A 17894-nucleotide genomic window follows, 5' to 3' on the forward strand; every position below is an offset into this window, starting at 1 on the left:
GAGCATAAGGATGTCCATCGGTGCACGTGGCACCAGAACAGCCTAGGTCGCAGGTCAATGATTGACTTTGTAGTCGTATCATTTGACCTGCGACCATATGTTCTGGACACTTGGGTGAAGAGAGGAGCAGAGCTGTCAACTGACATCGCCCGGCTGGCGTGGGAACGCCTCGGGGTTCCCTCGGAAGAGCTGACGGAGGTGGCTGGGGAGAGGGCTGTCTGGGCTTCTTTGCTGAGGCTGCTGCCCCCGCGACCCGGATAAGCGGAGAACGACAGACGGACGGACGGCTATTTAATTCATTTAAGTTCTTTTTTTTTTTTTAATTGTAAGAAGTAGCATTTGGTCTCATATGCATATGGAACATGATGCAGATGGGGTGCAAGTTCATGAATGATTAAAAACGAAACTAGAATTACCGCCCTGCGGTTGTATGCCTGGTTGTTTCACACACATCTTCCCCCCAGCAGCACAGAAGATCCATACAATCAGCACAACTTCCAATGTGGACACCCAAGATTAGTGTCACCAATTCAGTATCTGACCAGATATTTCACCATCTGTTTCTGAGATATGATGCTGAATAATGGCCAGAAAAGTGTTTTATGCAGAATATTACGATGTCATAGTAAAGCTGACCTTTGACCTATTGGATATAAAATGTCATCACTTAATTATTTTATCCTATAGACCCTCACAATGATGTCAGTTTGTTAGCTGGAGGCAAAACACGACTCACCGCCACAGGGCTGTAGGCCACACAGGAGTCTTAAAATGTCGTCTTGTTGTGTTATTGGGAGCCAGAATAGTAGGAGTCATGGCTTGAAACTTAAATTTTAGTACATACCTCCCGACACTGCCCGTCAACAAAAACAAAGACAACTATGGCTAAATGCATAAGACAAAAGGAGTGGACGGAGGCGATCATCAAAAATGCTCACATGTGCAGCGCACACTTCACATCAGGTTAGGGGGAAAGTATTTCCTGTTGCAGGGATGAATAATGTTATGTGTATTAAGGGTTATCATGTCCACATAATCAGAAATTGGGGAGGTATTAAGAGGAATGTTGGATTTCTCTGTAACGCTAACATTTTAGTGTATTAGCTAACATTAGCTCAATAGCAAAACAAACTGGAGGAAACCGTTGAAGTGCCGTCCTCCTTTGAAAAATTGGCATAGTAATCAACCACAAAATCGGCCATCCCACCTTCAGCAATCCTGTCAAATCATCCATCCACTGTATGAGAGCATACTGGTCGGCCAGTCTGGTCCCGTAGGTCAGTGTTTACTTATTCAAGTAACACTGGTGGTCCCGGAGAGTGAGTAACCTGACATGGTGCGTTTGTAAATTCAGTCTGATGCTCTACACTAAAATGAGGGCCCTGTTGGTCAAAGAAACGGAGCTTCACATTTCTATATGAATTAATTAAATTTATCACACATTCATCCTGCTCAGTGCTCTGCTACTATGTCTCCACAGACAGAGTGCGGTGCTCTGGATAACCGAATGCTACATTAGACCATTGCTACGAACAGTACAGTTATCTCCAGAGTACGCTCCGGCACTTGGATGAGTATGTCTGCACGCACCACTCATATCATCTTCCTTCACTGTCTAACACAAGCCAAAAGAACTCGCTAGCTACCACTAGCTAATGTCTGGAGAATTGTTTTGCCTCCAGGTAAGCCCCGCCCACCAAAAATGTCATAATGTTTACTAACAGTAAAAGGGTCTATTAGACATTTGTGTGAACTTTTGTCATAATTAGCATATGAATTCTTGATGTTTGACCAATGACCACCAAAATCTATTCATTTCATCAATGAGACTTGGTGCCAAATTGGAAGAAATTCCCTCAAGCTGTTCCTGAGATATTGTGGTCATGAGTCACTGTCACAGCAACCTTGACCTTTGACCCTGGGCCAACAAAAACTAATAATTTCATTCGGTTTTTGACTCTGAAGAAGACGCAGTAGCGTCGAAACGTCAGTCTGTTTGCACCTTATTAAAAGCTCTGCAGTTTTATCGAGTGCTCCAGCCTCCTTTCATTTTGGTTCAGTCATTTTTTGAAGTGGCCCGCTTGATGTAGTGTCTACTATTTTGTCCTGTGCTGTGAGCATCGATCCAGTTTTTTTTTTGTTTTGTTTTTTTTTTGGGCTGAAGTGCAAGAGTGCCTTTCTTTAATAATTTCATTGTTGAGTCCACATGGACATTTGTGCCAAAGATGAGGAAACCATTATACTATTATACTAGCGAGCTTACCTCATTAACTCGGGTTGAATTCCTTGTTGCAGCTGTGGCTGTAGTGAGGTCAGAGGCTGGTGGCTTTGTGCTGTGTGTGTGTGTGTGTGTGTGTGTGTGTGTGTGTGTGTGTGTGTGTGTGTGTGTGTGTATGTTTGTGTGTTAATACTGTAATGCTAGCAGGGTGGGGTTTTTTGTAGTTTAAGAAAACATCTCTCATCTCACTTCTCACTGGGTGGGCTGCCACGCTTCCAATACACTGGCGGAACCACTGACAACTGTGAGGTTTTACTGAACTAAACTAGTTTTTGTTAGTATATTTCTGGTCTTTCTGACAAACAACTGGAAGGTTTCATCTCTTGGTATGCATAATATATAAATCAAACTTTATTTATATAGTACTTTTCATACATTAAAAATGTAACACAAAATGCTTCACAAAAAAAAACCAATGAAAAACCGCCCCTCCCACCCCCCACATATAACACACACACACACGCACACACACACACACACACACACACACACACACACACACACACAGAGCACTCACTAACTGTAGTAACATGGCAGGGCACTGAGGCACCAGGTGAGGAAAAAAACACCTATGGGGAGCCATCCACACCGAGAGGCACCCCAGCCTACGGTCACAGTGAGTGCTACCACAGAGACCACCCCAACCCAAATAGACCGGGGTGGACTCCACACATGGTGCAGAGCCCCCCGGTCCTCCGGGCCTGAGGGATCTCCACGTGGGCAGACCGGACACACCTCCCAGTGTGGAGGCCTCCCATGAGGAAACACTGGAGCTAAAACCTAAAAGACTAAAAGACAATAAAGTAAGATAGAAAGAGCTAAAAATTAATAATAAAAGAAGAGTAGAAGAAATCAGTTAAAAGCCAAATTAAAAGGTGAGTCTTGAGCCTCCTTTTAAAAACATCAACAGTCTCTGCAGTCCTGATGCTCTTTGGCAGGCTATTCCATAAGTGTAGGCCATAATGGCTGAATGCAGCCTTCCCGTGGGTTTTTGTTCTAACTTTTGGGATGACTAGAAGACCGGTGCCAGAGGACTTTAGGATCTGCGAGGGTTGATATGATAAAAGCAGGTCAGATAAATAAGATGGCCCAAGACCGTTAAGACATTTAAAAACTATTAAAAGAACCTTAAAATATATGCTGAAACACATGGGGAGCCAATGCAGCGATTTTAAAACTGGTGTAATGTGTGCCCGCCCTCTTGTCTTCGTCAGCACACGTGCAGCTGAGTTTTGAAGTAATTGCAGATTAGAGATGGTCTTTTTGGGAAGACCAGAGAGCAGGGCATTACAATAGTCTAAATGACAAGAGATAAAAGCATGCATCAGCACCTCCGTGTTAGCCTGAGAGAGACATGGGTGGACTCTGGCTATATTCTTAAGATGCTAAAAATCTATCTTTCTTACATTTTTGATGTGTAGAATAAAATTAAGCTCAGAGACAAAAATTACACCCAGGATATGTTATTAGATACAGTATGTTGGTGTATAAATCACAGACAAACTTCAGTGGACTTACTATTGAACTCCTGGTTTTGCTGTCAAAGAAGTAATCTTTGTCTGAGAGGTCAAACCTGTTAATGAAACACACACATGCACGCACACACGCGCGCACATACACAGACACACACAAACAAACACAAAAGCACGCAAACTTGTTACTGTTTGTGCGTTAAAGTTCAGTCATCCTACAGTAGTGTATATCAGAGTAACACAACATTTTTGAAGAGACCTTAGGGTGCTTCTAGTCAGCCATTTTTGGATCACAGTTAAAAACGTTTGTCGATGACATCAAACATTCCCTGCCATGTTCCAAACTAAGCATCTTCCAGCAGCTCAATGGGCATAATCCCTCTTGTGTCAGGCAAACTTTGTTTTTCTTTATCTTTTTTATTAGGGATAGGCAGATGACAGCAATACAGGAACAATCAACATTGTTTCTGCACTGAAAGATAATAGCCATCTTTTTTTTTCTTCTTTTTTTGGGGGAGGGGGGGGGGGGGGGGTTGTGATCGGGACAGTTCAATTTAACATAGTTCCAGTTGAGAGTATGAGACTGATGTGTATATAAATATTGTTGAGTATTTTTCCAAACAAGTCAATAAAATGAAATGTGTACGTAGTCCAGTTGTAAATAAACCATCAAATAAGCTAGGTTTAAAATAAGAAGGAAAGGAAGATAAATAAAATAATAAAATAAAAATCAAAACAGAAAAATAGTTAATAATAAATTCAAAATGAATTAATTTTGGTCTGTGAGGCCATTAAATACATCGCAACATGGATGGAGAATTCTTTTCACTATATTACCAATTCTTTTTGTTCCCTTATTAAAATTTTTTTGTTGGTGGTACCATACTTGAACTACACAACACTGTCTCCACGATCTCTGGTGATACTGCTCCATTTTGTCCTTATCCGTAAGCTTTCAGAAAACGTGCACACATACACATGAAGTGAAAGCAGAGAACAGTCTTTGTAGATGTAATTAACGTTGAGCATAAAGATGTCCTTAAGCTACAAGGGTCCAACTATTTTCCATCAAAGTATAAAAGACGCACTTACAGGTGTTGTTTTTCCCTGGAGAAAGTGTGTGACAGGTGTTTAATGTTCTTGGGTTGATGTTCCTCAACATGAGGATGGAGAGGTTCCACAACTTTACTGATCAGGGAGCCAATCTTCTCCACAACACCACTCGACTGCTTGACTTCATACACCTAGAACACCACAATACACACACACACACGCACACACACACACACACACACACTTCAATCAAGGTTAGTTGAGGTGAGGTCCAGGTTCTTATTCTGTATCAAGTGCACTGCTTACCAGTTAAAGCTTGTTAAAGGAGCTGCATTTAATAAGATAAAAAGATGAAAAATCGATGATAAAGACAGCTGGTCGGCTCTGTGCAATGTTCGCTTATTAGGGCTTCTTAGGGCACTTATTAGCATCAACATTAAAACTAGTGAACACAACAGTATACACACAGTCACTTGGTGATTGCTGATGCAAAACAATTTGCTCTTGGACCATGTCACTATAGCAATGATATGTGGGAACTGCAGTCTGTGAATTTCTAGATCAGTGTTTATTTTGACAGCTATTCTAGATTTTGTCTTAGTCTTAAGATGAAAATGCTTATTAGTTTTTGTCAAATTTTAGTCATTTTTATCCTTCATAGTTTAACTCTAGTTGTAGTCTATGTTCTCTATGTTTTTTTATCTTTAAACTAATCCAGTTAGACTAATTCATGTATTAGAAATTAGAATTGACAGGTTGTATAAAAATTTCATTTAGACTACAAATAATTGCTGCACACTGACAAACTTGTATTCCTCCAGCAGTGATCAGAGATCAGAAATCAGTTGTGAAGTCTGGCAGCTGGTGGCTGCTTGGTCCGCTGCCATTCAGTGGCTAGTGAAACATCCTGGCAGTGGCTATATTGTATGTATCGTCGACGTAGGTTTCAGCATTAAAGGCTTCACAGAGAACTCTGTAGATATTCATGTCGGCTACATCGTGAATTAGTGATTTTCAAGCATTCATGTTCGAATTTTTACATGCTTATTTGCGAAAATAGTACTACAATTGTGCGATGGCTTTCCCATGGAAGCTGCCATCTTCCTGGAAAACTCGCTTGGCTGGATAATTTCGCAATGCATCCTGGGAAATTCTTCCCCTCAGTTGAGATGGGTTCCTAAGTGTGCATCGCCCGGCCCTTCAAATTAAGTGGGGATTTGAATGGATGAAAAGCACTTCCCTAAAGTTTAGGACACCCTAGCCCTTCGCAGGAACGTGCAAAAAACAAGGTCTAGGACCAGTTTTGAGGAGTAGTGTGAGTATGGGGATGCAGTTTTTTTTTGCTCATCATAGTCTCATTGTCGTCATTAAAAAAAGGCTGTAGACGAAAGATTTTCGCCATAGTTTTCATCAACAAAATGAATACTGTTCTAGATAGACTTCAAGTAAAAACAATGGGCTTTTGTTTGAAATGACAGCGCAGTGCATTAAATTCAACAGGACAAACGGGAGCAGATTAAAATTATAGACACAAAATTACAGAAGGGATGGAAAGTAAAAGCCTGTGTCTGGAAATAAAGGCCGGTTTCTACTGTTGCCTGTTTCAAAAAAAGCTGGTACCCTCTGCAGGTGTGGTGAGTAAAGACCCTGCTACTATTTGTGAATTTTATTCCTTTATATCCTCCATTATGAAGAATTAACATTCTTTGTTCACATGATGTTAATGGCAGTACTCACCGGTTGCTAAAGTGCCTCTGCTGTTTCATGCCATCATTTTTCCCTTTTTACTCTGTCGTGGTAGCACATGTAGAGGAAATGTAAAAAAGGTTGGGGTGTTGTTGTCATACAGTTCAGAAGTCTTGAACGACAAAAAGAAAGTCAAACATGCTAGACTTTCTGTCGCATACTATGACACACTACACAAGATAAAATAGATTATCGTATAAACACTCATTGTCGTTCATGATCCAAACCGACACTGTATGACGCTGCATCACGGCGATACTTGGGCTGATATCATGTAGTCCGAACCCAGTATTATGCCCACGTCTGAGACCTGCATTATGCTGGCTTTAAACTACACGATATCAGGCATGATTTAACGATACACAGCAAGATTTTATGACTCCATAATCGCCTAATCTGACAAAAAAATAAATAAATGTTGTGTAGCATAAACAATGAAAAGGTTGCGAGCGGTCTTGTCAGGAGGTAGGTTGGGGCAGTGAATGGGTCACAAAACACAAGACTTTCTCCAGGTGACCTGTGTTCAGAACCGTGTGAACTCTGATTGAACTTTGAGTCATTTTAAGGTACATCCTCACCATGCTTCTATTGTGGTGGAGAATACTCTCCTTAGTGTTGGGTGTGTATATGGTGATTGTGAACGCAGCCTGAGGCTGACTCCTTCCCCCAGCTGACTCCCTAATCAGGCCAGGTTATATGAGGCGCCTGTGTGCCATTGTTCAGCCAGTTGGTCTTCTGCTCTGTCCCTGCTGTGGCTGGTGTCCTGTGCTCCAGGTATGATTAGTGAAGAAACCCTCATAATTCCCATGTTAAGTGGCATTTTTCTTTTAAAGGTTGATTTGTTTATGTTCAGAGTGTTTGCTGCAACTTTGGGAACCCCCTATCTGCTCCCTGCCCTGAAAGTGACTCAATGCCCTAGCTAAAGGTGGTGAGTAGGAGCACAGCTTTAATCAGGGCTCAACAATAAGGATTGCCCGATTGCCCGGGGCAAGTAAAACTCACGGTCGGGCATGTAAACTAACAACTCACTTGCCCGATCGGGCAAGTTGCTAAAAACAGTAAAAGTTAATAAATAATTGATAAAATAAAAAACGTGCTCCTTCGGCTCTGATGCAGCGTCTCTCTGCCTGAAGTCACAGGCACAGCTGTGTAACAATGTCCTGCCCACAACGCCCGTTGATATTATTTTGTGCGACGGACGCTTCATATGATGACATAACAATATACTATTTCATCGTCATCGTGTCATTTCTGTCTCTACATGGTCACGCGTTAACAATTCTCCTCTGCTCTCTGTATCACGCACGGCGGAGTTCCGCCGCACACACAGGTGAGCACGCTAGAGCGTCTCGGGCCGCATTTTCCTGACCAAACCTGACCCTGAGCCCGGTGCAGTTTGTCAGCTGACAAAGTTATTGTTATGGACAGTGTGTAAATAACCAACAGACTGCTGTTACGCACAGACAAACACGCTGCTCGCACAGCAGCTCAATAAGGCACTCATGCTGAGCTTGTGTTGCGTTCAGGCGCTGTCACGTAAATAACAACTTCCAACACTTAAATAGGTCATAGCACAAAACAGCAGCATGTCAAGTGACTTTTTACTTTATTATATTCAATAAAATTGTATGTTCCTAAATCTTGAGACACCTCATATGTAAGCTAGACAGACATTTCACCTGCTCATTACTGTGCACACATGTACTGTATGTACTTAGTCCTAAAGAGCCCTTCTGGTGCCAGTAGATACATAGAAACATCCCAGCAGGCTGTGCTTTGGAAGCATACAAAAAAGTTTCACACATGTGAAAATTATTTTTCATGCGTGTGCTTCACCTCCGCTGCTACAACTCCATCCTAGGGGAAACACTGCTGTGTGTGTTTTGTGCAACAGGTGGATGTGGTAGTCTACTGGTAGAGTAGAGAGAGAGCTAAGTAGCGTTGAAGTAGAGTAGAGCAGGGCAGAGAGATGGAAGCAAAATATATTAAACCCGGTGTTAATACAGCAGAACTGGAGAGAGAGGTGAAAAATAAATAGAGGTGGGCATGGCTCAAGTAGGGCGCAAAATTATAGATGGAGAATGATTGACAAATTTTTCACTTTAAGCCCTGACACTGTCATTTTTGTGTAGGAATTAAGCTACAATACATGACATATGTTGTTTTAATTAATAAATACAGTGTGAATAAAGATTACATAACATAAAAATAACTGCAGTCTTTGTTATTTGATAGCCGCTTATATTAAACAATTTTTATAGGGCAAGTAAAAACTGACTTCGGGCAAGTAGATCTCTGACCAACTTGTCCGACCGGGCAAGTGAAAAAAAAACCTTAGCGTTGAACCCTGGCTTTAATAATTTTTAATGTAATTTGGGCCTGGTTAATAGTTTGTTCCCTTTTCCAGGTTCTCCCACCCTACCTACTGCTGCTTTGTCCCCTTTTGTGTTCATTGAGTCCCTTTAGTTACTTTATTTTTCTTGTTTTGTTAGGGTTTAATTTAGTGGGTTTTATTTGATTTTCTTTAAGGTTCAGTTTCCTGGGTTATCCTCTTTAAATATCTGTTAACAATCAACTGGGTTATATTACATTGTTCATTGGTTTATTTCCTGGTTACTTCATTTCTTAACTCGTTTACTGATTTGTTTGGGTCCTTTGTTTAATTTACTGGGTTATTGTATCCAGTTATCTGAATACTTTAATTCATTTTGGCTATTTTGATTACTTTATTCTATTACTTTATTACATTAATTGTTTAATTGACTACTGGGTTGCCGTATTGTATTTCCTTTGCCTGTTTATTTGGTTGTTTCTGACCTTTTTTTGTATTTAGTCTTTCTTTCAGGAGCAGAGCGCCATATTTTTTGGGGGGGGGGGTGGGGGGCTAAGCACTCGTGCTGAGGTCCCTTCACTTTATGCATGTGAGTAACTGCACAGGGACACCCTAGACTGCACCATTTGTTTGCTGTGAAGATTGCTGTAAAGGTTGTTGTGAGGTTTGCTGTGTTGCACCTGAGGTGAGTAGCGGTAGCACCCTGGACACTCTCCGTGCAGTCTGCCTCTCCACATGTGGCCTCTGCTTAGTTTTCTTTAGTTATATTTAAGTTGATTTGGGTTCTTTTTAACTTTGATATTGAGGCCTTATTTTAGTGAATTGTAAGAAAGGTATTTTATTTCGCTTACCAGCTTTAAGTATTTTCCTTTGTTCATTAACATTCCTTTTTCCCCAGCAGCCCCAGTCCCTGGATGCTTTATTTTTGATTATTATTGTTATTATTATTATTATTATTATTATTATTACATTACAATAAAAACATTTGAGTGATTTGGAAAAAATCACGTCTCAGACTCTTCAGTAACGTTCCTGTGTGCCGCCTTATCCATTCTTTCAACATGATTCAAGTCCTAATTAGTATTTCCTGGGGTATAAGTCCTCAGGTGCCGTTGTCCGGCTTTCTTCTAATTCTCCCTGTAGTGCCCCACGCCACATTATCCCTAAATCTAACCTCCATAACTTTACTTTAATAATGCCATTCAAAGGGTGCTTATTCGTAGGTTTTCTTATGAGCTGTTGAGCGTGCATTTTTGTAGGATATCATACAAACTGTTCTTTGAGGAAACTTTGGGCTCTCGTTTCCCGGCGCAACGCAGGTGGCGCAGGGTGGCGAACCCCACGCAGAGCTAGTTTCGAGCAGCGCAACCCGAGGCACGCTCAGTTTGGTAGTTTGGCAGACCGAGGTGCGCTGAGATGGGTGTGGTGGCGCAGCAGGGGGAGGTGTCGACAGATCCAGCTTGGCGCGGTGACAGTTTCGTGCCAAAAGGCTTCGTCGAAGGTGCGATAAAAGCTCGCCAGCTGAAACCAGGTCTACTGTCAGCGCAGGGGGAGCGCAGCCGGTGTAAGCCGAAGTTTGGCTGACCGGCGGACAGTGAACACACATTACCAAAACCTCACAGGCAGGTTTCCAGAATATCAGGCACATTAACGATGCAATAAATACCCAAAAAAACACTATTCAATGCAACTATCTGCAATCAGCACATAAATGTATCTCTATATTGACTGTCCCGTCACATCTGATGTCAGATCAAAGGGGATTGGCACCGTTTGGCACGTTTGGCACGCGTAATGGAAACCCAACCTGATTTGATTAACACAGCTGCAAACTAATGAGTTCACATCCCTCTCAGCCAACCACAAACAGCCACAGCATCAGATAGGGAGTATATATTCAGCATCTGTCATCTTAGAAAAGTCAAAAGAAAAGAAGCAGAGTGAGACTGCGAGAGAGAAAGAGAGCGCGCGCGCGCACGAGAGAAACGCAACATTGATTTACAATTGTGGTGACCTCCTCCCAGGCTACCTTTGCATCATCAGCCTGTGGAGGTCTGCTCGCAGTTCCGTATATTCGGACACTGCAAGCTTGGACATCCCGGACCAAAACATCAGTTTCCTCCTTGGAGAAGTTTGGCCGTCTGACGCTGCTGCGTTCTGCCATGGTGAATTGAGTAAATTCTCATTACACCTTCGCGCGGCACATGTAATGGTGAGGAGAGGGGCTCATTTGATTGGTGTGATGTGTGTAAAACCCACTCCACACCTTCTCTCCTCCCTCTTTCCGACTTGCGCCGGTAGGAGGGACAGGGGTGGGAAAGAGGAGTAGCTGCGCCAGGGCGCACGGTTTGCCAAACTTACAAAGTCCGCCTGGCCACACCCAGTTGGAGAAGCACAGGTGTGCTGCGCCCCCGCCTCGCCCGGTCTGCGAAACTAGAGCCCATTGAGTTATTATACCTTACTACTTTATTCTTCTTTAAACCATACGTGAACCACAAACAAAAACCTTTCCCTTTTTTTTTTTTCCCCTTCCACACTTGGTTAGTGATGTACAATTCGTGGCTCATAAAACTTAGAAGCACTATGAAAGGGGACTGCTTTTCCTTGTGTACAGTTGTGGAGTAATGAGCTCAACTTGGGATAGGCTAAAACACAACACCAATTGTACTGAGTGAGAAAGCCTGTGTGTCATTTTAGAGCACTGCAGGCGGCCTCTGTGATGATAGTATTGCGCAACACCAGCAAGAAGGCATTGTCTCGAACTTTCAACTGTCTTCTGTGAGCTTGTGACCTTGCGAGTCCATTCTTCCAAGAACAACTAGGAAGAACATTTCAACCAAGATCACAAGGCCATTGTTTGCATTCTCCATGAATTCAAATTTAAGCATTAAAATAGACTATCAAAAACATTCAATGACCAGAGTTGGGTAAGGGTTACTTTAAAAGTAATCAAAGTACTTTACTGTGTTACTCCCTGATTAAAGTAACTCAAGTAATAAAAGTACTTCCAACGTTACTCCCTGAGAAAAGTAACTCAAGCACAGTGAGTTTTGCATAATATGTCCTGTGACTTTTGAGTATTCTACATTTCCTATTGGGCAATGGACCACAGGGCGTGAAGCCTACTTTCTTTTTGTCTCCAAAATTAAAGTTATGGACCACTTGCCCTTCACTGAGATCCAATTCTCCCATCACAGCCGTCACTCTGACCAGTAGAAACACAGAACGATCTGCTGCTGTAGACAACTGTATGACAACAACACCCCAGGGTTTTTTAATATTTCCTCTAGGGATGTTACCACACAGAGTAAAAGGGGGAACTGATGGTGTGAAACAGCAGAGGCATTTTGTCAACCCGCAGAGTTAACGTTACTGTCATTCATAGATATATATACATAGATGCCGCACCCTGGCTTGTGGGATGCGTCAATACCGCTGCCATCTTGCCTAGGTGCTCTGACTGGTTCAGACCCGTGTCAGACTTGGCAAAAATGCCACATTTTTGCTCTGCATTTGGGTGTACGAACGAAAGAAGTGTTAAAACCAAGCAGAAGGGAATAACATTCCACAGGTAAGAAGTTGTTTTACAATATTTTACTATTACGAACATGTTTAATGAGATATATCTCAAAAAGTGATCCTTCTTTTAAGCTAATCAAGTAAATTAACTGTCCTGATCTGGTCCTAATGCCAAATTAAGCTAACGCTATGTCACACAACTTAAAAAAAAGTTAACATTTAACGTTATATAATATTACTTATAAAATTATGATGCTTTGTCAAACAGCTGTGTCGGTGAATGTGTTATTCCAAATTGTCAACTATCTGTTTCATGGCACCAACGTGACATAACGCAGCATAATGTTAGTAGTTAGCTTGTGGCCTGAATTGTAACTACAAATTATGTGGAACGTTTTTCTGACACACTTATTTTGTGTGTAGTTTCCCAAAAAACACAGATAGGAGACGGACATGGGTAGCTGCAGTGAGGAGAAAGGACTTTGTCCCGACTCATCTGCAGCTGTCACTTCAGACCTGAGGTCTTCGACAGGACTGGGCAGACTCCTAAAAATACTAGCTACTGTACACTGTATTTTTTGTAAATATGACCTAATAATGTTCTGTGTCCAGGATCCCATGAGCACTGTGGTGTTATACATATGAGATTAAAGCAAAATTTTGTGTAAACATGCAGCTCTAGTCATTTATTTTCACTTCACTTTTCACAAAACCAACATTTGTTAATCAGAATCTACACTGCAGCTCGGCACAGCCCTGCTGATACACTATTTTTTGCACATTGTGTGAGATGTGAATGAACATTTATAGTCCCCCATCATGGTGGGCATTGTACATCTAGTAAGAAAAAATATTTATTACATGGGGAAAGTTTAGTTTAAATGTGTTGTACAACTATTACTGTTACTTTATCTACATAAGATCAAATATTTTGGTATGAAAAGCTGCATTTTTATTGAACCAAGTATCCTGTATCATAACTACATGTCTGACAATTGTAACAAACCAATCCGCATGAAAATCGGTTGAGAATTCAGCGAGTAATGATGATTTTAATCATAAATAATCTCCTGCTTCAAGACATACGTGCATTAGGCAGCGCGGCTCCACCTGGGCAAGATGGCGGCCGCGTTGACGTATCGCTCCAATGAGGAGCACCGTTGAATGCGGCCTCTACGTATATATATCTATGACTGTCATTAGCATCAAGCGAGCAAACAATGTTACATCCTCACGGTCGGACATAAAGTAATAAAATTAACAAATAGCGGCGGGGGGAAACAGACTACATTATAGACGGTCCGTTATTCATTAATCCCTCTGTTTTTATATTTTTACAGTTCAAACTCAACACTTCCTGAATTCCTTTCAAATTAAAAGCCCCGTATAACTTCGGCTGAGACAAGTAACTGATGGCTTGTTTGAAAATCTACTCAAGTTATAGGCTGACCAAACGTCCTCCTTTGCCCGGACATGTCCACTTTTCACGTCCCGCCGGGGCGTCCGGGGGGTGGGGGGGTGGGGGTGGGGGTTATAAACTGATGATAATGTCCGGTTTTCCGTGTGTGTGTGTGTGTGTGTGTGTGTGTGTGTGTTAGAGTGCGGCACAGGCAGCATATTTCTGTCCAAACCCGAACCGAGCCTGACATAATTTAATGACCAAAGCACTGAGTTTGTGTCACACAGTTGTTACAGGCTATTTAACAGGCCGGGCGTGCGCTGTGCGTGCTCAGCTGCGGAGAGGGAGACCTCGTGTTTGAGACGGGAGCGGGAGATGGGAGGCCCGATCTGCCCAGGGTAGGGTGACCATATTTTGATTTCCAAAAAAGAGGACACTCGGCCGGCCACAACATAGCCTACTTAAATGATACTTGCAGTTTACTCAAAGATGCCTTATGATTTTAATATATTTATAAGTATGGATAGAAAATTCAGTTATATTACAAAATAATATCTCTCAAAGACAGAAATTCAGATAGGCCCCAATAGGAGACACATACACACACTAGAGTGTCGGATTCGGTCAGCTTTCAGTGAAAATGTAGCGTAAAAATAAATAAAATCCTATTGTCTGTCCTGTTTATTGCTTGGGCAATGTTATTTACGTGACAACACTTGAACATAACACACACAGACACACATTGGCTGTTTGTTTCTACCTCTCCCCTCTCTGGAAGTCTCGGACCTCCAGCCGCCCGCCTCCGCCTTGATTAAACTCTGAAAATAAAATAAAAGAGGGAGACAGGTGTAAGGTTGGTCGAGCGGTGAAGGTAAAAGGAAGAGGACTTTAAACTGTTCAACAGTCCAATTTTTTTATTTCCCTTTTCTTTTCCAGCAGTGGGTTAGGTGCAGCAATATGTACAGTGCAGTTCAGCTGGCCAAAACTGAAGAAAAACTAAAACAAAAAACCTCTAATGGTAAAAGACAAACACACACAATGCTTGTCCACCTCCAGGCACTTTCACACACCATCTAGCCGGCAGGTGTCTGGGGTTGGTAATTAGCACAATTAAGGTTGAAACCTGGTAGTTGTAGGTGTGTAGTTGTTTTGGTGCTTCGGTGTCACAGGCACATTTACATGAAGTCAGGAAGAAAAGTCTGACAATACTGTGGTTTTAAATCTCTTTATTTGACTAATTCTTTTGTGTGTCTCACCTCTCCTCTAGACTGCACTTGGCCAACCTCTGGTTTGGACTCAGGAACTGCCAAACCAGACCCCTCCCATTTGGATTCCTTTTATAGTCAAGTTCCTGGGGGAATGTGCCAAGTGTAGTATGGATGAGGGGAATTTTGGGGAGATATTTGTGCAAGTGTTGATTTTGAGCAGTTTAAGAACATTTTTACTCTTTTGGAGTGTGTAGCAATGTTTTTCACTGTTGGCTTATAAAAAGTAGTCTGAAGAGTATGAATTAATCACTGCTGATTGTTGATTGATTTATTAATTGTATTTCCCATGTGTAGGAGGAGCTACTGTCTATATATGCAGGAGTTGGAAGTTTCTCTCGAGTTTTCTGAGATCTGTCTAGCAAGCCGGCCACAGCGGCTGTTACTGCCAGGGGTCCAAACTTAAAGGGGGCATAGTCCGGTGCAGAGTTGATTTTTGTTTTAGTTTTTCTTCAGTTTTGGCCAGCTGAACTGCACTGTACATATTGCTGCACCTAACCCACTGCTGGAAAAGAAAAGGGAAATAAAAAAATTGGACTGTTGAACAGTTTAAAGTCCTCTTCCTTTTACCTTCACCGCTCGACCAACCTTACACCTGTCTCCCTCTTTTATTTTATTTTCAGAGTTTAATCAAGGCGGAGGCGGGCGGCTGGAGGTCCGAGACTTCCAGAGAGGGGAGAGGTAGAAACAAACAGCCAATGTGTGTCTGTGTGTGTTATGTTCAAGTGTTGTCACGTAAATAACATTGCCCAAGCAATAAACAGGACAGACAATAGGATTTTATTTATTTTTACGCTACATTTTCACTGAAAGCTGACTGAATCCGACACTCTAGTGTGTGTATGTGTCTCCTATTGGGGCCTATCTGAATTTCTGTCTTTGAGAGATATTATTTTGTAATATAACTGAATTTTCTATCCATACATATACATTTTAAATATATTAAAATCATAAGGCATCTTTGAGTAAACTGCAAGTATCATTTAAGTAGGCTATGTTGTGGCCGGCCGAGTGTCCTCTTTTTTGGAAATCAAAATATGGTCACCCTACTCAAGTATTTGATTACTCAAACAGCAAACTAACGCATCAGGTTACTCTTTACTGCAAAAATGAGAGTTGGGTGGCGTTACTTTGTAACACGTTATACCCAACTCTGTCAATGACACCCTAAACTAACATCAGTGGATACATCAGCTGTACACCAACATAACACACAACATGCTATTGATGCCAGTCAGTGCAAAGGCTAAGCTGTTTACTCCGACACTGAAATTTTGACACTCTGTTTTACATTGCACACATACTGTACATACAGGTAGTGACAAAGTTGTGTTACTTAAATATTGTTAAAACAAAGTGGCTTCTTCAGTCTTTACCCAGGCAGAAAGGCAGAGAATGGAAAGAGTCAGTGAGTCTTACCCTCTTGGTGGGCATCTTTAGCTTCATGAACTCAGCCTCTCGACACAGAATGTTCCAGGGAGCATGAATCTTCACAAAGCCCACCCCTGCAATCTTAGTCTAAGAGACACACAACAAAGAAATACAACTCATCTGAATACAGCTCACATATGATTTGATGTCATCAGGAATACAGAAAAGAAACTAAAAAAAAAACAACTGAACATTGCATGACAAAAATTAATTTCAAGTAAAACACGCGAAAACAGAAAAAAAAGAAAAATGCAAAGGAGGTGATGACGTCATATGACATATTGATGAGGCCAGATGATCTGCATTAACGGCAGAATAGAGTTATTACTGAGCAGTGTGGTGTGTAGCAGTGTGTGGTTATTGCATTGCAACATGGTGTCATCTTAATGTAATTTAATCAAGTTAAAAAGTGAAAGGATGTGCGTAAGGGCGCTGCACTCTAACAGGGCACTTCTCAAATAAGCAGCTACAGATTTATCCACATATGTGTCCTGCTGCCTTCGGACAGCTCCAGGGATTTTATTTACCGTACTACCATAACAGCAGAGCACAGAACAATAATGTAATACACAGTAGACTGTAGGACAGAGGCCAATTCTTGTTGATAGTATGTATGCTCTCACTTTCAGTTCAACTGAGCAAGGGCTGAGGACAAGCTAATGCAATGTGTTCGGGAAGCACTGAGCTTCTGAGGAGTTGAATTATAAGTAATATACTTTAAAAAGATGTTCTGATATAGTTTTGCTGTTGTTAAACAGGGTCCCTGTTTACTTCAATGCAGGCGCATGCATAGATAGACCCAAGGTGGTGCTCAAACACCTGCCTTTTTGGCCTCTGACTGGATAAGTGCCCTTTTTGCAAGGTGCTTTTTTTCCATTTCTTTTTCTAATTTCATATTTTAGTTTTTAAGTTTGGCCCATGGCATCAGTTCTTAATTAAAAGCATGTTGCATTTGAGTTTCAACTTTGCGAAACCGCAGGGACTCCTGCCTCTCACTCTTTGACTTCCCTTGTTGTCACAGCCATCACATTTAACATACATGTATCGAGCACCCTGCATCACATTTAGGCATCAAGGCACTGAGGCACCAGGTGAGGAAAAAAAATGGGAGCTCATCCACACCGAGAGGCGCCACAGCCTACAGCCACAGGGAGTGCCCCCACAGAAACCACCCCAACCCAGATAGACCAGGGTGGACTCCGCACATGGTGCAGAGCCCCCAGTCCTCCGGGCCTGAGGGATCTCCAGGACAAATTTAAAGATTTAGAAAATGTAAGGATTTAAAAAAAAAAAAAAAATTTAAAAAAAGAGTTTAAAGTAAATAATAATAAAATACATAATGATTTAAAAGTAGATCATTAAGAACAATAGACATTAAATAAATAAATAAAAACAAATA

General features: G+C 41.6%; 1 protein-coding gene across 1 annotated transcript in view; it reads right to left on the reverse strand.

Annotated features, from left to right (window-relative positions):
* The window catches only part of LOC125887526 (anoctamin-1-like), a 147223-nt gene that overhangs the window by 104662 nt on the left and 24667 nt on the right, over positions 1 to 17894 (reverse strand). The window contains exons 3-5 of the mRNA XM_049574418.1: positions 16484 to 16582; positions 4843 to 4994; positions 3797 to 3851 (exon numbers count right to left, since the gene is read on the reverse strand). Coding sequence (XP_049430375.1) covers positions 3797 to 3851; positions 4843 to 4994; positions 16484 to 16582 — 306 coding nt within the window. The remainder of the gene's footprint in view (positions 1 to 3796; positions 3852 to 4842; positions 4995 to 16483; positions 16583 to 17894) is intronic.

The sequence above is a fragment of the Epinephelus fuscoguttatus genome, linkage group LG4 (assembly GCF_011397635.1).
Source record: "Epinephelus fuscoguttatus linkage group LG4, E.fuscoguttatus.final_Chr_v1".
NCBI lineage: Eukaryota > Metazoa > Chordata > Actinopteri > Perciformes > Serranidae > Epinephelus > Epinephelus fuscoguttatus.